This window comes from Conger conger, chromosome 16 (assembly GCF_963514075.1).
Source record: "Conger conger chromosome 16, fConCon1.1, whole genome shotgun sequence".
In the NCBI taxonomy this organism is placed as follows: domain Eukaryota; kingdom Metazoa; phylum Chordata; class Actinopteri; order Anguilliformes; family Congridae; genus Conger; species Conger conger.
Window position 1 is genome coordinate 24,897,991 of NC_083775.1, and position 26,383 is coordinate 24,924,373.

General features: G+C 46.4%; 1 protein-coding gene across 2 annotated transcripts; it reads left to right on the top strand.

Moving 5' to 3' along the window:
• The first annotated feature begins 180 nt into the window (after nucleotides 1-180).
• Nucleotides 181-25,663, top strand: LOC133115334 (myosin-11-like). Of its 2 annotated transcripts, XM_061225187.1 has the most exons (41): nucleotides 181-522; nucleotides 1,060-1,216; nucleotides 1,749-1,776; nucleotides 2,413-2,509; nucleotides 3,163-3,192; nucleotides 4,625-4,717; nucleotides 4,810-4,873; nucleotides 5,438-5,536; nucleotides 6,544-6,687; nucleotides 6,819-6,914; nucleotides 7,253-7,371; nucleotides 7,928-8,080; nucleotides 8,628-8,801; nucleotides 9,159-9,332; nucleotides 9,705-9,819; nucleotides 9,923-10,116; nucleotides 10,426-10,547; nucleotides 10,937-11,006; nucleotides 11,365-11,525; nucleotides 12,281-12,389; nucleotides 12,877-13,008; nucleotides 13,356-13,562; nucleotides 14,007-14,144; nucleotides 14,422-14,545; nucleotides 14,859-15,030; nucleotides 16,099-16,311; nucleotides 16,663-16,807; nucleotides 17,638-17,844; nucleotides 18,357-18,461; nucleotides 18,936-19,088; nucleotides 19,277-19,525; nucleotides 19,770-19,982; nucleotides 20,307-20,519; nucleotides 20,862-21,023; nucleotides 21,156-21,284; nucleotides 21,772-21,857; nucleotides 22,239-22,362; nucleotides 22,832-23,040; nucleotides 23,154-23,262; nucleotides 23,451-23,623; nucleotides 25,313-25,663. In XM_061225187.1, exons 1-41 carry the CDS (start codon nucleotides 181-183, stop codon nucleotides 25,476-25,478), a joined length of 5,970 nt encoding a protein of 1,989 aa, XP_061081171.1. In that variant the 3' UTR covers nucleotides 25,479-25,663. The 2 variants fall into 2 exon arrangements, with proteins under 2 accessions (XP_061081171.1, XP_061081172.1); XM_061225188.1 differs by lacking the exon at nucleotides 3,163-3,192 and having other exon boundaries at nucleotides 2,413-2,503.
• The last annotated feature ends 720 nt before the right edge of the window (nucleotides 25,664-26,383 follow it).

Here is a 26,383-nt window from a genome sequence, read left to right on the forward strand (position 1 = left end):
GCATATGAATATTATTATTATATGTGAAAATCATTTTTAAAAAACACAATTTAATGCAACTCTTAACTTAACTCAAAGCTAATGAACAGAAAAATGACAGGCGACATGAATCTGCGCGACTGGTTTTGCGATTGATATTGACCCTGCCGAAAACCCCAACAGCTCACCTTGGAATCCAAGATGGCCGCCAGCACCGCGAGTGAAGACGAGAAGTTCCTCTTCTTGGACGACGGCTTCAGCAGCAACCCCACAGCCCAGGCTGACTGGGCCGCCAGGAAGCTGGTGTGGATCCCGTCTGAGCGGCAGGGGTTCGAGGCGGCCTCCGTTCAGGAGGACCGCGGGGACCAGGTCCTGGTGGAGCTGGCCGACGGGAGCCGGAAGCTGACCGTCAGCAAGGATGACGTGCAGAAGATGAACCCGCCCAAGTTCAGCAAGGCAGAGGACATGGCCGAGCTCACCTGTCTGAACGAGGCCTCCGTGCTGAACAACCTGAAGGAGAGGTACTTCTCTGGGCTCATCTACGTAAGTACAGCCCCTCTGCCTGCCTCATGTACCCCCCTTACATATCGCAGTATGTTTGTGAGCCATTTGACTGTATGGTGTGTGTGTGCTGTAGGTGTATATTATATGTGCATGTGAATATGAGTATGTTGCATGTTACAGCATTTTATGAGTATTTGATATGTGTCCCTAAGCATTGTACGAGTGTTATACTGTATGTGTTATATGAGTATGTTACATGTTTCAGTACTGCATATGCATGTGATGCATGCATTTGATCGTTCAAAAGCATATGTGTGGCTATTGTATGAGTATGATATGTGTGTGAGTATCGTATGAATATGTAATTGTGTGAGTATTGTAATGGCATGTGATATGTGTCTTTGAGCATTGTATCGGTGTGATATATGTTTGACTATTGTATGAGTATGTTCCATGTTTCAGTACTGTATGAGTATGTAATGCTTGCGTTCGATCCTGGCAAAAGCATATGTGTATATTATATGAGTATGTGATTGTGTGAGTATAGTCTGAGTATGCGACTCTCCTCTCCTTCAGACGTACTCCGGGTTGTTCTGTGTGGTGATAAACCCCTACAGAATGCTGCCCATCTACTCAGAGAAGGTCATTGAGATGTACAAGGGGAAGAAACGCCACGAGGCACCGCCACACATCTACTCCATCGCTGATAATGCCTACAGGAACATGATGCAGGGTGGGACACGCGCTCGCAGAAACATACTGCATGTACAAACCTACCCAAACACATTCTGTCTTCCTGCATGCATGCGTTATGTACAACCAAACCATGGCTACCATGTCACTTTCAAACTCCCACCAAGCATTTTGACATTGGTTAGACCTGTAATCAACTCCGGACATGGTGGTTGATATTACGCTGATTCGTGGGGCAGAAATGATAGTTTTTGGTGTTGGTAATGCAAAACACTGATCTATTATAGGTAGAAAAATGTTGCGTCATGACAGGCTGGGGGGCTATGTGTAAAGCATGTTCAAAAGCATATGTGGCTTGATATGGTGTTGGATTCTATTTAGCTTTTAGGCACATTAGGCAGTAGGTACACTTAGGGGTAGGAAAAGGTAGGAAAAGGTGAGCATTGCTGGGCTGAATGGCCTGTTTTCACCATTACCTTATGTTATGTTATGTTATGTTATGTTATGTTATGTTATGTTATGTGTATACTGTGACTGACGTGTGCTTGTGTGTTTGGATTGCTTCTTTGCAGATCGAGAAGACCAGTCTATTCTCTGCACGTGAGTACAGGCTCACTGGGAACTACAGGGCCCTTCACGTTGCCTATACCCTTAATGAAGCGGTAACAGTCAACAATGTTTGTGTGTGTGTGTGTGTGTGCATCTGCCTGTGTGTGTGCGTGTGTGTGTGTGCATGCGTGCATGCATGTATGTGCGTATTTGCGTGTGTGCATATGTGCATGCATGTGTGTGTGCACGTGCATGTGTGTGTGCATACGTACATGTGTGTGCGTATGTGTGTGTGCGCGTGCATGCGTGTATGTGCGCATTTGCGTGTGTGTGTGCATGCATGCATGTATGTGCGTGTGTGTGTCTGCATCTGCCTGTGTGCATCTGCCTGTGTGTGTGCGTGTGTGTGTGTGCATGCGTGCATGCATGTATGTGCGTATTTACGTGTGTGCATATGTGCATGTGTGTGTGTGTGCACGTGCATGTGTGTGTGCATACGTGCATGTGTGTGCGTATGTGTGTGTGCGCGTGCATGCGTGTATGTGCGCATTTGCGTGTGTGTGTGCATGCATGCATGTATGTACGTGTGCGTGTGTGTGCGTATGTGTGTGTGCGTGTGTGCGTGTGTGTGTGTGTGTGTGTGTGCGTGCGTGTATGTGCATATTTGCATGTGTGGTTGCTCTTTAGCGGGGAGTCTGGTGCAGGAAAGACGGAGAACACTAAGAAGGTGATCCAGTACCTGGCAGTAGTGGCTTCCTCACACAAGACCAAATGCTCTGTGAGTTTTACCCCTCTCCACCCTCTCATTTCAGCCATCCCCACCTTCTTCTGCCCCCATAGCCAGAGATATTACCCCCATACACATACTTCCACCAACATGCACTCATAATAACCCTCTACATTAAACACAGTCCATATCATTGAACACAGAATTCTGAAATTAGTCTGACTCATACGTTTTTTTAATCAATAGAGAGCTCAGATTACATTACCAAGAGAACAAATATTATTTATAGGGTTATGTAAGTATCAAAAACAATCATTTCACTTGATTCATGTTTTTTTTATTGTAACAGGATGCAAATTCACCATCTTTTAATAAGGTAGGGATCTGTTTTCATCAGAAAATCGTGGTTGAGAAACAGGAAGTTACGGTGGTGGTTGTTGATCAATGTCGGTGAGCTTTGCTGGTGGAGGTGTCTGCTGCTCTGATGCCTACAAAGCATTTCATAGATCATAGTACTGTAGATCTCATACTGTAGATAATCCACGGTAAGGTCACTGGCAGGTCACAGTGCCTGCAGGGCTTTTCAACCATGAACTCAACTAGTCTAACAGACATCAGAGGGAGGCGTGGGGCTGACAGACAGTTTGACCCAGCTGCTGCCTGCGGAACTGCTGCTTTGAACCCCTATCCCATCTCTCTCTCTCTCCTAAATGCAGCAGTCAGGATCACAGTTAGCCTATGTGAGTACCAAGGGGGAGATTTTCAGCCTGCATGTGCTTGGCTTGTGTAGGTAGAGCACTGCATGTTGCAGCTTGTCTTTCTAATGAAAAACATGCTAAAGAAAAATAGGTCACACTTTACAATAAGGTTCATGAATTGGCATTAACTAATGTAGTCGTTAACATGAATTACTGATAGATGAATTAAGCATGAAATGAGCATTTATTTAGTTAATGCATTTATTAACAACTAACTAACGTATTTCATACATGATATTTCTACATTAGTAAACCATAGAATGAACTTATAATTAGTTCATCATTAGCAGATACATTAACTCTTTCATTCCAATATAAATTGGCAAAAGCAAATGTAGTTCATTCATTCATTCATTCATTCATTCAATATCCTAACCCACTTATCCTGAACAGGGTCGCAGGGGGGCTGGAGCCTATCCCAGCATACATTGGGCGAAAGGCAGTAATACACCCTGGACAGGTCGCCAGTCCATCGCAGGGCACACACACCATTCACTCACACACTCATACCTACGGGCAATTTAGACTCTCCAATCAGCCTAACCTGTATGTCCCACAGTCCAAAGACAAATGTAGTTGTCAACATGAATTAATGATGTACAAATACATTAACAGAGCTGTACACATTCATTTCTCAGTAGTAGTTAATTAACAACTACATGGTAATTAATGGAACCTTATTGTAAAGTGTTACCGAAAAGTAGGCTGTGGAGTGCGCATTAGCCTCACAGAGAGACTTCAGATGACCCTTATGTACTGTCAGCATTTCACATGCACATTAGATATTAGGAGCTCATCATGAATTTGTTAGCAAGTGTTTGAAAGTCAAAGCCAATTAGGTTATAATATGCTTACTACACTTTGTTGTAAATGTCTAACGGAAATTGTAAGACCCCTCTTAGCCTTGTCCACACTATTAGAGTAGATCTGTATCATTAAGGTGGATGAAGCAGGTCTGAAGCATCAGTGCACATCTTATTTGTAGGGAATATTGTCTGTGTTGTGTAAATTGAGGTTGAATGCAGCATTTTGATGCTGCTGTGCTGTGATTTCACCCTGTCGGTTTTTCTGGTGGATTCAATTTGTTTAGTCACGGTCCTCTTCACCCCACTTTCACAGAACAGAGTGTACATGACTCTTCCTACAACTGTCCCCTGAACTCTGAGTGTATCATCCAAACAGAGATTAACCCCACCCCCCCATCCTCTGTCTCCCATCCAAACTAGTCTATGTTTTTCAATATGCTTTAGCATGTTGGTATTTATGTGTTTTGCCTGTTTTTGTTGTTTGAACATTTAGAAATTAGTACATTTTTGTGTTGTTGATGTGTAATGTAATGTAATGTAATGTACTGTCTCAAATTTTAGCGTTTCATTTTTTTTCCGATTATGTGGATGTTGTGTCTCCCCACCAGGGGGAGCTAGAGAAACAGCTCCTGCAGGCTAACCCCATTCTGGAAGCGTTTGGAAATGCCAAGACCATCAAGAACGATAACTCCTCCCGATTTGTGAGTGAATACAATCTCACCTTTTTTCCCTGTATTTTAACACTTTATCAGTGTAAGCTATTTTACATCATGCCAATTGTCTCGTCTCACAGGGAAAATTCATCCGAATTAATTTTGACATGACCGGCTATATCGTTGGAGCCAACATCGAGACATGTATCCTGAAACTGTCACACTAACAACTTGCCCTGCCCATAGCTGTTTAACATAACAACCCCAGGGAAAATCTTTGATTGGGCTGGCTAGGCATTAAGAGATCTGCTTTATGAGAGATGTTTTCTACACAGTACATGGTCTATAGTAGCCAGATAGTTATCTCCTGCCTTGCTTCCATCCTCTCTGTTCCTTACTCTACGAGGTTCTGGTTGAGCGTAAGGGTCTACATTACTTTACTATTTGTGGATTTTCATGAAGACAAGTGATAAAGGACTGAGCTTCCATTTGCACTAGTATTGCTCATGGTTTTGTTCTCATCGTGATATATACAGTATTTGTGAATATTCATAAGATGTGGCAAATTACATTGTTTCTGTTTCCAGCTACGAGCTATGGTAATAATGAAAACACAACTCTGTGATTTTGGATGTGTATTGGGTAAGGGATGTGACTGCGATTCTGGAGGTTTTAGTATGGTATGATGTAAGGGTTTAGGTTGTGCTCTTTTTTGGATATGGGACACTTGTGGCACAGGTTTTCTCCTTAAACCTTTCACTCCTGCAGACCTGCTGGAGAAATCTCGTTGTATCCGGCAGGCTAAGATTGAGCGCTCCTTCCACATCTTCTACTACATGGTGGCTGGAGCCAAGGACAAGCAGAGGGGTGAAAACCTGCTTGCCACGATTTACTGCTCACCTGTTTACCTGCTTACCACAATTTACTACTCACCTGTTTACCTGCTCACCACAATTTACTGCTCACCTGTTTGCCTGCTCACCACAATTTACTACTCACATGTTTACCTGCTCATCACAATTTACTGCTCACCTGTTTGCTTGCTCACCACAATTCATGACATATTGCTGTTCACCTATTCACCAAATCACCATGTCATCCTTGCTCACTGTTCACCTCTCTGCTCTGTTAACCTCTCCACATCTCTCTGTGTCACACACATGCCCCGCAGTGGCAAGATGATTTGACCGTTTGAACAAAGCAGACGGGATCAGTACCCAGGATAACCTTGCTTACCCAGTTGTACATTCAATAAGCATTTTAATTAAACCTGCCAGACTAACAAAGATCTAAACTACTGTACCTGCACCCACTATTTTAAAAGGGAATCTGTGGCAAGATGTGTGGCACAGTCTGTGAGGCCACCAGTTCAATTCTCCCTGCATGCTTTGTGCTCCGATCCTCTGCCATGGCACACTTTCTTTCCAGTAACCCTATCTGAATGAATAAAACAAAAACTAAGGAATGGATGGTGGGATGTCTCTTCTCCCTTTAAAAAAATAAATAAGTCTCTCTACAAAGGTTACTACAGATATAGTAGTACTTTTCCCAACAGTTTCTTAACAAAATTGAGCTTGTATATGTAACTGGATGAGCTATACTGTAGTTCCACCAGTATAACATGACATACGAATATACAAAATGAACCCCAGTGCACAAGTGCTCTACTGTAGTGACCCTGGTACCAGAGGCTGCTGGTTTTTATTTTGAAACTGATTCAGACCCAAGAAACCCAGTGACCTGAGTTACAGTCTCTGTGCAATGCTATAACTGATCAATTGCTGTGCTACTCTAGTGTTGAGTAACAACAAAAGTCCGGCAGACCCTGTGGCTCGGAAGGAGGCAGATTGTAACCAGATGGCTGTGTTCTGCAGAGGAGCTTTTGCTGGAGAACTTCAGCAACTACCGTTTCCTGGTTGCGGGGCATGTGCAGTTGCCAGGACAACAGGACGACGAGATGTACGAGGAGACACTGGAGGCCATGAACATCTTGGGCTTCACGGAGGAGGAGCAGCTCGGTACGGACCGCTCCACAAACACACTGGCTATGAAGATTGTGATGCCGATGATAGTCATAATGATGATGGTGATATTGAGGATGGTTATGAAGCACCATTCAAGGTCACACCTTTACCCCTTCTCCCGACAGGGATCATGAAGGTGGTCTCCACGGTTCTGCAGTTGGGGAACATCGAGTTTAAGAAGGAGAGGAACCAGGAGCAGGCCACCATGCCTGACAACACAGGTAAGTGAGATGCCATTATGGATAACTCTCTGAAACTTATATCTGACCTGACAATAAACAAAATGTACAAATGTAGCAGATCCTCATTCATAAACTCACTGAAGCAATTCATTTAAATTAAATCTCTTGGATAAAAGTTGGTCAGGGCAAAATACTTCAAACAGACATCCTAGTGATGGTCAATAACCTCTAGGTCTATCCAATCAACCTCTTTCTTTCAGTGGGCTTTGATGTTATTGAACTATATTTATGATACTTTATATATAAGTGACAACACTGATGTAACCATGGTGACACCAATCCTCCATTTTGTGTCTTGTTTTCGCTGTCTCTCTCAGCTGCTCAGAAGGTGTGCCACCTGCAGGGCATCAATGTGACGGACTTCGCCCGTGCCATACTCACACCCCGCATCAAGGTGGGCAGGGAGGTGGTGCAGAAGGCCCAGACCAAGGAACAGGTACATAAATACAACATACTCCAGAGAATATCATACAACTGAAAATATCACACACCTTCAAAATATCATCTGAGTGGTATGCATTTGTGCTTGTCTGTGTAAGTGAGGGGTATGTTTTTTTGCATCAGTGTGTGTATGCGTGTGCCTTGCGTGTGCCGTGAATCCACCCCTTTCTCACAATAGAATCTCTTGCCATCTTCAAGCGCAAACTGAAGACGCACCTCTTCAAGCTGCACCTCTCCCTGTCCCTCCCTACCTCCCAGTAAACCTGAAGTCTTTTTGTGATATTTACTTATGTATTAGGATGTTTAGTTTGGCTAGGTAAGCAGTGTTTGGCTTGGTAAGCGGTTTTGCTCATATATTTGCGGTTTTACAAAAAAAAGGAAAAAAAAAGGCCCTGGTTGAAATTGCAGTTGAAATTGTACTTCCCTCTAGGGTCTTTCTTATTCCTGGTTATGGGTATGCACTTTGCACTTTGTTGTACATTGCTCTGGATAAGAGCGTCTGCCAAATGCTATTAATGTAATGTAATGTAATAACCTCCTCTGTCCTGCAGGCGGACTTTGCAGTGGAGGCTCTGGCCAAGGCGATGTACGCACGGCTATTCCGTTGGATTCTGACACATGTCAACAAGGCACTGGACAAGACCAAGAGGCAGGGCTCCACCTTCCTTGGTATCCTGGACATCGCTGGCTTTGAGATCTTTGAGGTGAGGATCCCCCAAAACCACTCCTGAAATCAACCCTAAAATCAACCCCAAAATAAGCCCCTGAACCTCCACACTATACAGCTACCAGCCCAACTCAAAGCTAGTCTTACTTCTTACATTGCCAGTAATGGAATTACAAACCAGCGTTTCATTATCTTGTGATTACATGGTGTTTTATTCAGGATTACAACATTGCTAAATCTGTTGTGAAGTCATCTGTTGCTTCAAACCTCTTGTGGTCTCAAGATAACAATAAAGTACATTTTGAAATCCTGAGAAGTTTCTCATGAAGAGGAGCTAGCAGCCTTCAGAAAGACTTACTGTGGTCATAAGGAGCGGCTGTGGAGAGGAAAGGAAGATGACGGTTGAGCTCTCTCCTCCCAACTCAAGCTAGGTTTTGAAACAGCTGGTAGCTAGTTGACCAGTTCAGACCAGCTCCACACTCAACCTGCTTTGACCAGCTCAAACTAAGTTTTGAAACAGCTGGTAACTGGTCACTTCAATCTTGTCATAGCTGGATTTTACAGCAGGTCCCCATCTCCTGCAGGATAACTCATTTGAGCAGCTCTGCATCAACTACACCAACGAGAAGTTGCAGCAGCTCTTCAACCACACCATGTTCATCCTGGAGCAGGAGGAGTACCAGAGGGAGGGCATCGAGTGGAGCTTCATCGACTTCGGCCTGGACCTGCAGCCCTGCATCGACCTCATCGAGAGGCCGGTCTGTCTGTCTCTCTGTCTTCCTCCCACCAATCTTCCCCTGTCTCTTTCCCTTTATGATGGTGTACCTGTACTTGACTCTGGTCTATGTACCTTAGTGATGAGTGAGTGTACCTGACTCAGGTGCGTGTACTTGAGTGATGGGTGTACCTATATCTGACTCAGGTGCACTTATGTGAGGGTGTTCCTGATTCAAGTATGTGTACCCGAGTGAGGGTGTTTCTCTATCTGACTGAGCTGTACCTATGTGAAGGTATATCTAACTCAGGAGTATACCTGCATAAGAGTGTACCTGACTGAGATGTGTGCACCTGTGTGAGGGTTTACCTGTGCCTAACCCAGGCGTGTGTACCTATAGAATAACCCCCCAGGTATCCTGGCCCTGCTGGATGAGGAGTGCTGGTTCCCCAAGGCCACGGACGTGTCTTTCGTGGAGAAGCTGATGAACACTCAGGCCAACCACCCCAAGCTCTCCAAACCCAAACAGCTGAAACTCCAACCAGAGTTCTCCGTTCAGCACTATGCTGGCAGGGTGGGCTTAAACACCATCAGCCTCTGGGTTCCTGCACAGTTTAAGTAGCAGTAAAGAAGCACCCTGGTGTTTTTAAAATGCATTGAAATTATGTCAGGAACCATAAATCACAAAAGATTTTAACCTGAAGTTCCCCTGGGGAAAAATGAAGTTTATTCTACTCTATGTTATTGTTGTGGTTAGAATCAAATCAAATTGAATCAAATAGAATAGACTCAATTCTATTCTAACCACTGTGTCCACATATTACAAGACTTAAAATATATTGACAGGCTGAGATTAAAGCAAAAGATCCCTGGTGTGATTGTGTGTTAGCAGAATTAGTGGTGGTTTTGAGTTAGAATTAGAGTGGCCTGATTTGATCCCTCGCAGGTAGACTACAATGCCTCCAACTGGCTGACCAAGAACATGGACCCGCTGAACGACAACGTCACTCAGCTGCTCAATAACTCCTCCATCAATTTCATCCAGGAGCTGTGGAAAGACAGTGAGTGTCCCTGTTGGTTCACATGATGGTGTGTGCGGGTATCTGGGAGTTTCACCCCAAGTGACTGAACACTGACTTACTCTCACCCCATCCCCTCTCCCAGCGGATCGTGTGGTTGGCCTGGATACCATGACCAAGATGTCGAACAGTTCCATGTCCAGTCCCTCCAAGGCTAAGAAGGGCATGTTCCGCACCGTGGGCCAGCTGTACAAGGAGTCCCTGACCAAGCTGATGACCACGCTGCACAACACACAGCCTAACTTTGTACGCTGCATTATCCCCAACCACGAGAAGAGGGTATGCACTCCATTACTGCACACAGAGAGTATGCACTCCATTACTGCACACAGAGAGTACGCACTCCACTACTGCACAGAGAGTACGCACTCCATTACTGCACAGAGAGTACGCACTCCACTACTGCACACAGAGAGGAGTACATACTCTGTTACTAGCATACTGCATACTTCTCAAGTGTAAGATAAATGATAGGAATATAGGGTACAGTGTGCATTAAATATTGAGGCTGTCCAGTGGCACTGCAGTGAATAAAGGGTGACTGCCTATCAGCACTGCAGTCAGTAAGCTGCACTGCTCTGTATACAGGCTGGGAAGCTGGACGCCCACCTGGTCCTGGAGCAGCTCAGGTGCAATGGCGTGCTGGAGGGAATCCGAATCTGCCGGCAGGGGTTCCCCAACCGCATCGTCTTCCAGGAGTTCCGCCAGCGGTGAGCGCACAGGCATTACTCTACATATTAATTCAAGTGTATTATTATGATTTCAGTCGTTCATTTAGGTCCAGGTGCATTAAAAGGCAGACCTGGGTCAAATGCGGAATTCTTTTGGATTTGATTTGTCTTGCCCGGTGAAAATGAGCCAATAAAGAGGAAGAGAAGGCAGGGTTTGCACTTTCTGAGTGTATTCCATCCATGCAGGTTTAAATTCAGCAGATAAGCACAGTGAAGACAATTATCTCAATTGTGAAAGAATGACTTATTTGACCCAGGTCTGGTTAGAAGGTGCAGATGTGTTCTAGTTGAGCAGCGAAGGCACATGTGTTTTACAGGTTACCTGCGTGTATGGTGTTTCATTAGTCTCTGATGTGTTCTGCACACAGATATGAGATCCTGGCTGCCAGTGCCATTCCCAAAGGCTTCATGGATGGTAAACAGGCCTGCACCCAGATGGTGAGCACATACATAGAGTTTTCACACTTTCAATTTGTGGATCACTGATAAATGCACTCGAATCAGAAAGATAAGTACACCGAACACCCTCAAGAAGAACTGTTCAAATCCACAGAACATATTCAATATGACATGCTACATATATTATTATTATATTTGATCATTGCAGGTATATTTTGAGGAACATTTTTTAAGTACAGTAAGAGCATAGTACACCCAATTAAATACATAACTGAGAATGGTAATGGCTATACTATATATTCAGTCATACATGGCGTATGTTTTTTCTCATGTAGTACACTGTGTATTCCTTGGTTTTTGTACTTTATCACTCATGTATTATTCACTCACCGCATAGATCAAACACCTGGATCTGGATGCCAACCTGTACCGGATCGGCCAGAGCAAAGTGTTCTTCCGCACAGGCGTGCTGGCCCACCTGGAGGAGGAGCGGGACATTAAGATCACCGTGGTGATCATCGCTTTCCAGTCCCAGGCCCGTGGCTTCCTAGGCAGGAAGTGAGGCTCTTACGCTCGTTCTCTCTCCTCCCCGTGGTTGTCACCAGGTGGCCACCCTAGAAAGGACGGATGTCCCGCCCTGTTATCAACACGGGTCTTGTCAACCCTACCATGTCGACCACTCAAGAGAACATTATGGCCAATAGGATTCCTATGTCCATGGCTTAGTCCTTTCTAGGGTGGTCTTCTAGTGACAACCCCTCCCCATGTACTCTAATGTAGTAATGTAGTAATTAGGGAAGTGGGCTGTATCTCAGATATCTGAGGATTCAAATCCTCACTGCTGTTGGACACTTAAACTCCACCACAGGCTCTTCCCAGTTTCCTTTCACACTACTTTTTACTTCCCATAGCTTCACTCTTCCATGACCCTGCCTCTGTCCTATCTGTTGATGATCTTCTTTGTATGTTTCTTGTAAGCACTGTGAATGTGAAGTAGTGTATGTGTATGTACGTAGCTCTGTATAGTATGTAGTTGTATATACGATGTGTATACTATTATTTGACCGGGAGTTTAAAGCAACATTGGCTCAGGCGGTAAGAGCAGTCATCTGGCAGACGGAGGGTTGCTGGTTCGATCCCACCCTGGGTGTGTCGAAGTGTCCCTGAGCAAGATACCTAACCCCCAAATGCTCCTGACGAGTTGGTTATCTCTCAACTGGCCTTTGCTTGACCCCTCCCAGGGAAGGATAGTTCCTTGGAATGCCCATGTACATTGCGGTCCTGCTTACCCAGAATGCCCCTATCTCTCACAGGGCGTTTGCTAAGAGGCAGCAGCAGCTGACAGCGATGAAGGTGATCCAGAGGAACTGCGCCGCCTACCTGATGCTGAGGAACTGGCAGTGGTGGAGACTCTTCACCAAGGTGAGCTTAAATACACCTGCCAAATCTCAAAAACAGACCTCAGGGATTAATCATCATCATAATAATCACAACAACAATGATAATAAATACAGGGCTGTAACTTAGATGTGTTCTTGTTGAAGTGCAGTTGTCATTAATGTGATGTGTTCTTGTTGAATTGCAGTTGTCATTAATGTGATGTGTTCTTGCTGAAGTGCAGTTGCCATTTATGTGATGTGTTCTTATTGAAGTGCAGTTGTCATTAATGTGATGTGTTCTTGTTGAATTGCAGTTGTCATTAATGTGATGTGTTCTTGTTGAAGTGCAGTTGACATTAATGTGATGTGTTCTTATTGAAGTGCAGTTGTCATTAATGTGATGTGTTCTTGTTGAAGTGCAGTTGTCATTAATGTGATGTGTTCTTGTTGAATTGCAGTTGTCATTAATGTGATGTGTTCTTGTTGAAGTGCAGTTGTCATTAATGTGATGTGTTCTTCTTGATTCCCAGGTGAAGCCTCTGCTACAGGTCACCCGACAGGATGAGGAAATGAGCCACAAAGAGGAGGAGCTTCAGAAAGCTAAGGACATAGCGCAGAAGTCTGAGGCGGAGCTGAAGGAGATCACCCAAAAGCACGCACAGGTAGAACACTTATGAAGCACGCACAGGTAGAACACTTATGAAGCACGCACAGGTAGAACACTTATGAAGCACGCACAGGTAGAGCACTTATGAAGCACACACGGGTAGAACACTTATGAAGCACGCACAGGTAGAACACTTATGAAGCACGCACGGGTAGAACACTTATGAAGCACGCACGGGTAGAACACTTATGAAGCACGCACAGGTAGAACACTTATGAAGCATGCACGGGTAGAACACTTATGAATGCACTTATACAGTGACCTAATGGTGGTTTAACTGCAGCCATGATTACGATCAAACAGTTAGCCTTACATCTCTTCCTCCCTCCCTCCATCTCTCAGCTCCTGGAGGAGAAGAACCAGCTGCAGGAGCGACTGCAGACGGAGGCGGAGCTGTACGCTGATGCGGAGGAGATGCGGGTTCAGCTGGAGGCCAAGAAGCAGGAGCTGGAGGAGGTTGTGCAGGAGATGGAGGAGCGACTGGAGGAGGAGGAGGAGCGAGGCCAGGCCATGCAGGCGGAGAGGAAGAAGATGCAGCAGCAAATACAGGTGAGTCATCTCAGTTCTCCCACACAGTTACCTACAGCCTCCTCACACCGGTATACCTACACATAGATACACACACCAATACCCTCCTGCGAATAGGTATACACACCTACACCCTCCGGCAAATAGGTACACACACCTGCACCCTCCAGCAACCAGGTACTGTACACACACCTACACACTCCTGCTTACACACAGGTAAACACATCCTCACGCTCCTGTTCACATATAAGCCCTTTCTCTGTTGCTCATGACGAGGCATGACAAGATAGTGTATGACCAAAGCACAGCCGTTGGGCCCTTGAGCAAGGCCCTTAAACCTGCATTGCTTAGTCTAATCAACTGTACATCGCTCTGGATAAGAGGAGTCTGCCAAATGCCATTAATGTAATTAATGTAATGCTATGGTGCTGTGTGTTTTGGTGACTGTGTTCATTTGGACTCCAGGAGTTGGAGCAGAACTTGGTGGGCGAGGAGGATGCTCGGCAGAAGCTGCAGCTGGAGAAGGTGGTGGCCGAGGGGAAGATTAAGAAGCTGGAGGACGATGTCCTGGCGATGGAAGGCCAGAACAGCAAGCTGCAGAAGGTGAGGGCTGAGACTACCCACCCTAGGCCCCTCCTACTTCCCTTCTACAGTCAGACCCCTTCCGCCAGGCCCCTCCCACATCTTATGAAGTCATACACCTCCCACTTCGGTTAGGCTCCTCCCACTTCTCCTTCAGAAGCCGGGCACCTCCCATTTCAGTCACATTCCTCCTATTATAGTCAGGCTCCTCCCACTTTCCCGTCTACGACCAGACATCTCTCATTTCAGTCAGGCTCCTCCTGTTTCTTCTATAGTTAAGCTGTGCTGTGAATTACAGGAGAGGAAGCTGTTAGAGGAACGGATAGCGGACTTTACCTCCAATCTATCCGAGGAAGAGGAGAAATCAAAGAACCTGACCAAGCTGAAGAACAAACACGAGTCCATGATATCCGAGCTGGAGGGTCAGTACATGCATGCTTACACATATGGCACTATATATACTAATTCATCAATACTCACTTACACTTACAGTACGATACACTCTAATTGATCAACACTCATGCATACACCACCAGTCTACACTCTAATGTGTGCTCTATGCATAGTGAGGAAAGACTGCGTAAAGGTTGAGTGGCCCTGCACTTTACACAGTGTGGTTGAGTAATGGTTGAGTGTCCCTGCTCCCTACAGAGTGTGGTTGAGTAATGGTTGAGTAGCCCTGGTCCTTACACAGTGTCATTGAGTAACGGTTGAATGGCCCTGGTCCTTACACAGGGCGGTTGAAGAAGGAGGAGAAAGGCAGGCAGGACCAGGATAAGGCCAAGCGGAAGCTGGAGGGAGAGCAGGCAGACCTGCTGGAGCAGTCTGCTGACATGCAGGCCCAGATAGAGGAGCTGAAGACCCAGCTGGCCAAGAGAGATCAGGATCTACAAGCAGCAGCTGTGAGGTATGCATGGTACTCCTTGAGCCTTTATATCCCATCTTGTCCCACCATGCCCCATTAATCATTCACAACCCCACCCTCTGGTGTGTGTGTGTGTTCTGAAGGGTGAATATGTGTGTGGTGTTCTCATTGAAGGTGTATGTTTTGTTTGGCTTGAGTGTGGCATGTGTCATGTGTATTTTGGGTGGTGTGTGTGGTGTATAGTCTTCCTGATGATGGATGTTCCCAACAGTGTGTGTTCTGGGTGATGGTGTGTGCTCTGGTCAGTGTGTGTTTTGGGTAACGGTGCGTATTCTTGTCAGTGTGTGTTTACTGGGTGATGGTGTGTGCTCTGGTCAGTGTGTGCTCTGTGTAATGGCGTATCCTCAGTGCATATTCTTGTCAGTGTGCGCTCTGGTCAGTGTGTGTGTGTTCTGTGTAATGGCGTATCCTCAGTGTGTGTTCTTGTTGACCATGCTCTCTCTGGCGGGTGTGTGTTCTGTGTAATGGCGTATCCTCAGTGTGTGTTCTTGTTGACCATGCTCTCTCTGGCGGGCGTGTGTTCTGTGTAATGGCGTATCCTCAGTGTGTGTTCTTGTTGACCATGCTCTCTCTGGCGGGCGTGTGTTCTGTGTAATGGCGTACCCTCAGTGTGTGTTCTCAGTGATGATGTGCGCTTTGGTCAGTGTGTGTGTGTTCTGTGTAATGGCGTACCCTCAGTGTGTGTTCTTGTTGACCATGCTCTCTCTGGCGGGCGTGTGTTCTGTGTAATGGCGTACCCTCAGTGTGTGTTCTTGTTGACCATGCTCTCTCTGGCGGGTGTGTGTTCTGTGTAATGGCGTATCCTCAGTGTGTGTTCTTGTTGACCATGCTCTCTCTGGCGGGTGTGTGTTCTGTGTAATGGCGTATCCTCAGTGTGTGTTCTTGTTGACCATGCTCTCTCTGGCGGGCGTGTGTTCTGTGTAATGGCGTATCCTCAGTGTGTGTTCTTGTTGACCATGCTCTCTCTGGCGGGTGTGTGTTCTGTGTAATGGCGTATCCTCAGTGTGTGTTCTTGTTGACCATGCTCTCTCTGGCGGGCGTGTGCTGCAGAGCGGAGGCCGAGGCCGCGCAGAAGAACAGCAGCCTGAAGCGGCTGCGGGAGCTGGAGGGGCTGCTGTCCGAGACGCAGGAGGACCTGGAGTCCGAGCACGCCGCCCGGGGGAGGGTGGAGAAGGCCTGGAGCGACCTGGGAGAGGAGCTGGAGGCCCTGAAGTCAGAGCTGGAGGACACCCTGGACACCACTGCGGCCCAGCAGGAGCTCCGGTGAGCACTCACCAGCGGGTCATCGGGTCTAATCCCGTATTAGATCAGGATCTAAACTCCCTCTCTTTGGTGGCAGTGTGGAGAGTATGTGCACCCGGGTTGAACTGGTCATAAGCTGGTCTAGCTGGGTATGAGCTGGTCAACCAGCTAGTGCTGGTAGCTTGTCTGTTTCCAAGCATAGCTTGAGCTGGTCAAACCATGTCAAGCTGGGAGTTGGTCTGATCTGGTCAACTAGCTAAACCATGTTGAACTGGGACCTGGTCTGAACTGGTCTGAGTTTAATTTCCCTGCGTATTAGACTGTAACGATGCGTATTAGACTGTAACAGTGTGTGTGGGATGTTTCCTGCAGGGCGAAGCGGGAACAGGAGGTCTCTCTGCTGAAGCAGATGCTGGAGGAAGACAGGCGGGCCCATGAGGCCCAGCAGCAGGAGTTGCGGCAGAAACACACGCAGGCTGTGGAGGAGCTCAGCGAGCAGCTGGAGCAGTGCAAACGGGTACCGGCTCACTTTCACCTGTATTACAGTCCAAACGGGCACCAGCTCACTTTCACCTGTATTACAGTCCAAACGGGCACCGGCTCACTTTCACCTGTATTACAGTCCAAACGGGCACCGGCTCACTTTCACCCGTATTACAGTCCAAACGGGTACCGGCTCACTTTCACCTGTATTACAGTCCAAACGGGCACCGGCTCACTTTCACCTGTATTACAGTCCAAACGGGCACCGGCTCACTTTCACCCGTATTACAGTCCAAACGGGTACCGGCTCACTTTCACCTGTATTACAGTCCAAACGGGCACCGGCTCACTTTCACCTGTATTACAGTCCAAACGGGCACCAGCTCACTTTCACCCGTATTACAGTCCAAACCGGGACGAGCAAACCTGTACCTGTATTACAGTCCAAATAGAGACAAACACACCTTTACCTGGGTTACAGTTCAAATAGGTACCAGCACAACTTTACCTGTATTACAGTTCAAACAAGTATCAGCACACCTTGACATGTATTACAGTCCAAACAGGGACAAGCACACGTTTAACGAGAATTACACTTCAAACAGGTACCAGCACACCTTTACCTGTATTAGAGTCCAAACAGGTACAAGTACTCCTTTACCTGTATTCCTGTCAAACAGGTATGAGCATGATTGTTTGCCATATGGCAATACAAACTGGTATGCTAATTTAATTATCAAAAGGGTTAAGACTACAGTCTCTTTAAATGCAGGGTGAGATTGTGGGGTGTAAATACTGGGTGTACATTCAGTGTGTAAATTCAGCGTGTGAATGCACAGTGTGTTTGCTGTCATACCCCTGCAGGCTAAGGCCGGTGTGGAGAAGGTGAAGGTGGCTCTGGAACAGGAGAGAGCTGACCTCAGCGCAGACGTGCACTCCCTGACCAGCAGCAAGCAGGACGCGGAACACAGGAGGAAGAAGGTGGAGGGCCAGCTGGCCGACCTGCAGGCCCGCTACAGCGACAGTGAGAGGCAGAAAGCCGAGCTGGAGGAGCGTGTCTCCAGGGCAACAGTGAGCACCAAAAAAACAGCTACATGGAAATTCAGTTGCAGAACTTCACAGTGTAGCAGTCATAGTTGCCAAGTGAAGCCACAGCTTCAGTATCATCACATAACTGGATATTAATTGAATATATTCTAATTCTATTTTTATGCAACCTTTTTATTCTTTTCAAATATCATTATGAAACAACTTGAGGGAAAGTTGGGGGCAGCCTGTAGCCTAGTCGCTAAGGTACATGACTGGGACCCAGAAGGGTGGTTCAATCCCCAGTGCAGCTGCAATAAAATTTGCTCAGCTGTTGAGCCCTTGAGCAAGGCCCTTAATTGCTCCAGGGGGGATTGTCCCCTGCTTAGTCTAATCACCTGTAAATTGCTTTGGATAAAGGCTGCAGCTAAATAACTAATGTAATGAAAGGTGGCCAGATCATACCACTAAATAACTGATGAAATGATTAAGGGCAGACAGATTTTTGCATCAGGTGGGAAATGGTTAAGGATAATTACCTTAATGTCGGGTTACAGGTGGAGCTGGACAATGTGACCGGCCTCCTGAATGAAGCCGAGAGCAAAAACATCAAGCTTAGCAAAGATGTGGCTGGCCTCAGCTCCCAGCTTCAAGACAGCCAGGTACCCAGCCTCACAGATCACGATTCACCATTACACACTGTACACTATACACCACCACCTCCCCATCAATCACAGCTCCCAGCTTGAAGACAGTTAGGTTCACTATATACTATTACACACCATACACCATCATACACCATTGCATGCTATATGTAGTATAGCATTACACATGACTGTATATACCATTGCACGCCTAACACCATGACATACTATACACCATCATACTTCATTAAATACCACAAACCATTATGAGCTATACATACCACACACATACAGTACAACATCACACGTACACCATGCACCATTACGCACACACCACCGGCTGCCCTCCTTCCTGTTTGTGCCCGGGAGAGTCCTGCTGGTAGCATCACACATTTTAAAGGCGAACCAGATGGTGTGCTCCATGACTGTAGCCCTGAAACTTCTATCTCTCCATGGCCAAATGCAAGAACCTTCCATTTGTGCTTCTCCTAGGAGCTGCTGGCAGATGAGACGCGGCAGAAGCTGAACGTCTCCACACGCCTGCGGCAGGTGGAGGAGGACTGCCACGCCCTGCAGGAGCAGCTCGAGGAGGAGGCCGAGGGCAGGAGGATCGTGGACAGGCAGGTGTCCTCCCTCAATGGACAGGTGAGCTCCTTACCTGGGCAGAGCTGGAGGGGATAGGGGTTAGAACTAAAGGGTGGGTGGGGTCAGGGCTAGGTGCATGGTTAAGGGCTTGACCTGATCTAAGAGCACTTGAACTGTGTCTGTGTCTTTACAATTGCTTATTTTACCTAGGGGAAAATGTTCTTACCCTAGTTCCCTGCACCCCTTAGCTGTCAGACTCCAGGAAGAAGGTGGAGGAGCTGAGCTACGGCCTGGAGCTCCTGGAGGAGAGCAAGCGGAGGCTGCAGCGCGACCTGGAGGGAGCCGGCCTGAGGTACGAGGAAAAGGCCTCCGCCTACGACAAGCTGGACAAGAGCAAGACCCGCCTGCAGCAGGAGCTGGACGACCTGCTGGTGGACCTGGACAACCAGCGGCAGCATGTCTCCAACCTGGAGAGGAAGCAGAAGAAGTTTGACCAGGTGCGTCCATGAATTAACCTTGTTAACAGACACGTCACCTGTGTTTCCTGTGTAAGCCTGTCTTTGTCTTCCTGTGTAAACGCTTCTGCATTTTATGCCAGTGTGCAGTATGTTAACGGAAAAACTGCTCATTTTTGTAAAACATTGATTGTGGCAGAGGGGAATAGTATCTCATATTACTGTATCCCCTCTCTGTGGTAGATACCACAGACGAGCATCTTCGATAACCCCTTCTTTGTGATAGATGCTGGCGGAGGAGAAGACAGTCTCCTGTAAGTCTGTGGAGGAGCGTGATCGCGCGGAGGCGGATGTGCGGGAGAAGGAGACTCGGGTGCTGTCACTGACGCGGTCACTGGAGGAGGCGCAGAGGTATCGTGAGGAGCTAGAGAGGAATAACAAGGCCCTCCGTGCCGAGATGGAGGACCTGGTCAGCTCCAAGGATGACGTTGGCAAGAGTGTGAGGAACCACCTCAGCTATACACACATACACCGGTTTATATATATATATATCCTTGCCATACATCTGCACACTACACACCTATATGCCTGTTTACACACCAATACCTCCCAACACCACCTCAAACAACTGTATACTTGCCCCAGCTAGGACATTCCATTTGCCTAATACGCATTTCCTCAATTCCTCTGTCTTTGCATCCTTTCTTGTTTCCTTTTTTTGTGTCCTTTGACGTGTGGAGCTAGGAGCAAGGAAAGAACACAAAGAAGGTAAAAATAAGCTGTCGTAAAGAGCCCCTGGATTGACTCTTCCTCTGTGCGACAGGTCCATGAGCTGGAGAAGGCAAAGCGGGCGCTGGAGGCTCAGGTGGAGGAGATGCTCACTCAGGTGGAGGAGCTGGAGGACGAGCTGCAGGCCACGGAGGACGCCAAGCTGCGTCTGGAGGTCAACATGCAGGCCATGAAGGCCCAGCACGAGAGGGACCTGCAGGGGCGAGAGGAGCAGGGGGAGGAGAAGAAAAGACATCTGCTCAAACAGGTACTCAGTGACCAATCGGGAGTCTGTCAATCAATCAACCAATCTGTGCTCTGTCCGTCAGTCAATCAACCAATCTATACTCTGTGTCAATCAATCAACCAATTGGTGTGCTTTCTGTCGATCATGTCAACCAATCTGTGGTCTGTCTATCAATCAACCAATCTGTGTTCTGTCCGTTAATCAATCAACAATTCAATCAATGATTCAATCTATATTATTTTTTCTGAAGGAGTGATCCGAAGATATTTATGCAATTGTGAATCAGCAATGAGGCTGCCTTCGTGTTGGAGGTGGCGGAGCTGTTGGTGTAAACGGTTGTAAATAAACCGTTTACCATTGCAGGTGCGAGAGCTGGAGATGAGTCTGGAGGACGAGCGGAAACAGAGGGCCTCGGCAGCAGCTGCTAAGAAGAAGCTGGAGGCGGAGGTGAAGGACCTGGAGGACCAAGTTGAGACGAGCAGCCGAGGTCATGACGAGGCCGCCAAGCAGCTGCGTAAGACGCAGGTAAGACGCCTGCCCCCCCCATGCTTGCCCGGTCCCTCTTTGGCCCCTTGGGTACCACCCCTTCCTTTGTCCCCTCTTCGTGTTGGTTGGCTCCAACCCTCATATGTCGGCCCCTTCTTCTTCCTCCCCCAGGCCCAGGCGAAGGACCTGCAGAGGGAGGTGGAGGACTCCCAGTCAGCCCGGGAGGAGGTGCTGTCTTCCTTTAGAGAGACTGAGAGGAAGGCCAGGAGCCTGGAGGCTGACCTCCTCCAGCTGCAGGAGGTGCGGTACAATTTCAGATTCCTCCCCTTGGGCATCCCACTCAACCTCAGAGTAACATTACATTATCAGTGCCAATCTAGCTTGAAGGTTGTTTTTTTATTCCAATTTGTGAGACAGTTGGGGGTGCAAAACGATACATCATTGAGCCATGCCTGGCTAAAAAACAGGTATAGTTAGTTTGCTAATAATAAACCAATAGAGGTGACATAATCCAGTTGGCTATTTGGCTAGCTAACTATGTCTGTTAGCTTGGTCAGTTAGCCAGAGAAGAAGACTTGATTGTATATTTAAGGTTAGCTAGATAGCTATAGCCACATAGCATTATCAAAACTGACATGTATACAGCATATTTACCAGTACTGCCACTTAAACATTACATATACTAATATCAACATTGCTACTCATTCATAACATATACAGTATGAGTATAGACATACACCTGTCTGTGCATGTGTGTGTGTGTGTGTGTGTGTGTGTGTGTGTGCAGGACCTAGCAGCCACTGAAAGAGCTAAGAAGCAGGTGGAAGCAGAGCGGGATGAGCTGGTAGAGGAGCTTGCCAGCAACTCCAGAAAGTGAGCAGAACTCCCAAGTCCTGAGCTATCCAATCACAAACACAGGGAGAAAGACTGCTTTCTGAGCTACCCAATAACAAACACAGGGAGAAAGACTGCTTTCTGAGCTATCCAATCACAAACATGAGGACAGAGACTGGTTTCAGAGCTGCCAAATCACAAACACAGGGACAAAGGCACTCAGTGTATGCTACATCTAGCTTAAGGGGTCTGTGGGTAATTTAATTATTGTCAACCAATGAATTAAATGCTAAATACCAAACCTGCCTTCTGTTAAAAGCCAGTGTGTGGATTATATTGTATAACCAATGGTATATATTGTATTATATGGATTATATTGTATAACCAATTGTATATTATATAACCAACCAATGCATGCAGGTCAACATTCAGTGATGAGCGCTACCATCTGGAGGCTAAGATTGCTCACCTGGAAGAGGAGCTGGAGGAGGAACAGGGGAACATGGATACCATGAACGACCGCCTGAGGAGAACTGTGCAGCAGGTAAGGCCTCACCCAAGAGGAAGAGGCTATGCCAAGAAAACCCCCCGAAATAGGGGGATTTTTCAACAAGTCTATGCAGAGGAAGCAGTATTCTAGTTTCAGTGTGTGTCGATTCAGATTTATCTTCCTAATTTTGTCACAAGTGAGCTTCTGCTCACAGACTAGAAAATATTTGTAATACATAGCTTGTTACCTCCACTTATGCACCATGTTATGTAGATGAGGTGAGAGGATGGACAGATCACATATGGCCTTAACCTTTGACTCTCAGTTGAACTAATCTGTATTTTCTGCATACACAAAAAAGAGCTCAGGCCTTTGGGGATTCTTCAAGATGTGTAAAAAAAAGGGACATTGGAATTGGACTGTGTGAACATTATGCTTCCATTTGTCCAAATGAGGGGTAAAGGTTGATCGAATGTGGTCAGACGGTGAGTAAGTGCTGTGTCCCGGCCACGGCCGGCCACAGGCAGACCAGCTGAGCAGTGAACTGCAGGCGGAGCGGGCCGTCAGTCTGAAGAGCGAGAGCAGCAGGCAGCACCTGGAGAGGCAGAACAAGGACCTGAGGGCCAAGCTGCAGGACATGGAGAGCCAGGTCAAGTCCAAGTTCAAGGCCTCTATCGCCGCCCTGGAGGCCAAGGTGCTACAGTTGGCGGACCTTCTGGAGCAGGAGAGCAGGTGAGCAGAAGAGGGCGGAGTGTGTGTGTATGTGAGTTTGTTTCAGTGCTGTGGGAGTGTTTCTCAGTGTAGGTGTGTGTATGTGAGTGTACAACCGGGTTCTGTCTGTACAGGGAGAAACAGGCTGTTGGGAGAGGGATTCGTCAGAAAGAGAAGAAGCTGAAGGATTTAACCATTCAGGTGGAGGAAGAAAGGAAGCAAGCATTCCATTATAAAGACCAGGTACCACAAACACACACACACACTATCACACCATTGAAACACATACACTTTTAATCTGAGTATGTGTATGTGTTGAGTATTTAGTAACAGCACCCCATCTCACTCCGCATTACAATGCACTGGAGTATGTGAATGTATGTGGGGTGTGCAGCCCAGCTTGGTAACAGCGCCCCCTGTGGCCACCGCAGGTAGAGAAGGCCTATGTGCGGGTGAAGCAGCTGAAGAGGCAGCTGGAGGAGTCGGAGGAGGAGTCACAGCATGTTGCTGCTGACCGCAGGAAACTGCAGCGTGAGCTGGAGGAAGCCAGCGAGGCCAACGACGGCTTGAGCCACGAGGTGTCCTTGCTCAAGAGCAAACTCAGGTACGACCCCGAAAATCACCTCGGAATATGCACACAAACACTGAGCAGCCAGACCAGGAGCTAGCACCTCACAAAAACCACAATAAGCCCTCAAATACTGAACCTAAAAACCACAAATGTAGGTCAATATATTCTGCATATAAAACACACGTTACTACTAGTATGCATTTGGATTATTATGTAAATGTGCGTGTGTGCATCCATGTGTCTGAGCATAGATGTATAAATAATATAGCAACAAAAGCTGTGTTTTGTGGATGTTCTATATGCAAAAGCATGTTCTATACAGTGGGCTCCAGAGTTATTGGATCACAATGAAGAAAATAGGCTGCATTTAAAAGACAACAAAGATACTAATCTATGGGCCAGTTTCACAGACACAGATTAATCTTAGTCCTTGATTTTTTTACATTACATTACATTATTGGCCTTTGGCAGACGCTCTTATCCAGAGCGACGTACAACAAAGTGCATACCCATAACCAAGGATAAGTGCGCTGAAAGACCCTAGAGGGAAGTACAATTTAAATTGCTACCCGTACAACAAAGATAAGGACCAGGGCCTATTTTTTATTTTATTTTTTTATTTTTTTAAACAACAAATAAACAAACAAACAACAAAGCAAAAGTGACCAAACTTAACTATCCAAATACTGCTTACCTAGCCAACTAAAAATACCGAGAAACACAACGTAAATAACAAAGACATCAATTAAGGTTCACAGGGAGGTAGGGAGGGATGGGGAGAGGTGCTGCTTGAAGAGGTGCGTCTTCAGTTTGCGCTTGAAGGTGGGGAGAGATTCTACAGTTTTGTGGAAAACTCCCTTCAAAATGTAATTTAGTTAAGGACTAACTAAATTAAGGACTAACTAAATTAATCTTAATCTTTTTTCTTCATTTTTATGAAGGGTGCCAATAATTCTGGAGCTTACTCTATATCATACTGCATGGTAAATACTTCTCACTTCTCTAAGATGTTCATTTTTATGTATAATGTCCGAAATATATTCATGTCTACATTTTCAGGAATTATATTTAAGGGGACTCGTTTCGGTCCTTCTGTTTTGGGCCTGACCTCCAAAGGCACCTGCAGTCCCATTTCTCAAGAAACACCCTGGAAGGACAAACAGCACCTTCTCCTGTCACCTCTTCCTTCCACCCATGATTTCACCCTCTACCTGCAGCTTGGAAAGAAAGCCCCGGCAAACCTATTGCTTCTGTGCAACACCTGCTCCTGGGTTCTATTCACCTAGGGGAGGAAGGGGGGCAAAGAGGGGTGGGGCTTTTAGCATTTTGCTCTTCTTCCTTCTTTTTTGAAAAAAAGTATGTTGAAATATAATCCTATACTGACTCTTCTTTTCCATATTTACAAGCACATGGCATAACTCTTCCAAGACCTAGACAGCTGACCAAATCCTGTCTTTTTTAAAGAGCATGAAGAAAACACTGGAACCAAAAACAAAAACAACCACCGACACCCTATGCTGTTTCCCTCTATTTCTTTTTAAAGTTTTTCTTTTCTGCTTTTCTCCGAGGAAAAGCATCCTTTCTAAGGCATGTCATGTTGCTGAATGTAATCTTGCACTGCATTGTGTGGTAGCTCTGAAGCTTCGGCTGGTTGGTAATGCGGGGTGAGGAGTCTTATGGAGCTGGGGTGGTTGGCTGATGCAGGCCTCTCTGGGCTTGCAGGAGAAGACCGGAAGCATCCTACAGCAGCCCCCCACGCCGGGCTGGGGGAGGGGTGTCAAGAGCAGCCCGGAGGGTGCTGGAAAACACAGAGGCACCTGTGGAGGAGCCTGAACATGATCCAGCTCCTGTGGAGGGCAACGTCAATGGAGCCGAGTCTGCAGAATAGAGGCACCCCCCCATCCGGCCCCAGCCACTCTCTGACCCACTTAGAAACCCAGCCCCACAGTATGGGCTCATTCCAAGTGCTTATTTTACCCCCATTTTTTTTCTTCCTTGCTTACGATCTGGAAATTGATTACGGTCCACCATATTTAATGACATTCCAACCCGTTGAATATTCCTCATAGGAGCTAGGAGTAGAAGTTAGAATCTTTCTTTTGAGCAAGAAAACATCGGCACATCCTTTCTGGAAGTATATTCTAGGAAAGGACAAGGACATTCCATTTGCCTAATTCTCTCGATTTCCCCATCGTTTCTTTTTCTTGCCACTTTTCCTAGCCTCTCCCAATGGGTGGAGCTTCTAGGAAAAATAGCAAAAAAAAAGATGACTCCACCTGATTGTATTGCTTTGTCCAAATGAACACTTTACCTGGGTGACTGATCCTAATCTACTGCTCCAGAGCTTTTCGCTGATATAAAATTAAAAAATAATTAAATATAATTTAGAATTATTACTATGCAAACACTATCAAAGATTACCATGAAGGCTGGTGTCAAAAGCTGCAATTAAGGGTTTCATTGTTTTGGTGAATATTGAATATTACAGTATATTACAATGGTGAACCTACATTAGCAATAAAGGATCACATTAGACGCACAAGGGACTTCTGCACACAAGAAAAAACAAATCTTAGCAGGTTCTGATTCCATCTGTATCTGCATTCAGACCGACTTTCCAAACATACCAGATTATTCCACATTAGAGGCTCAGGTTTTTACCCCTGGTGATCTGCCCCTGTGGCTTTTCATTTTCCCACTGCTAACTCAAGGCCATTTTGCGTAACATCCAAATTAGACACTGCTCACAATGAAGTTTTAACTATGCAAAACATCACATGGTGGAGATATGTA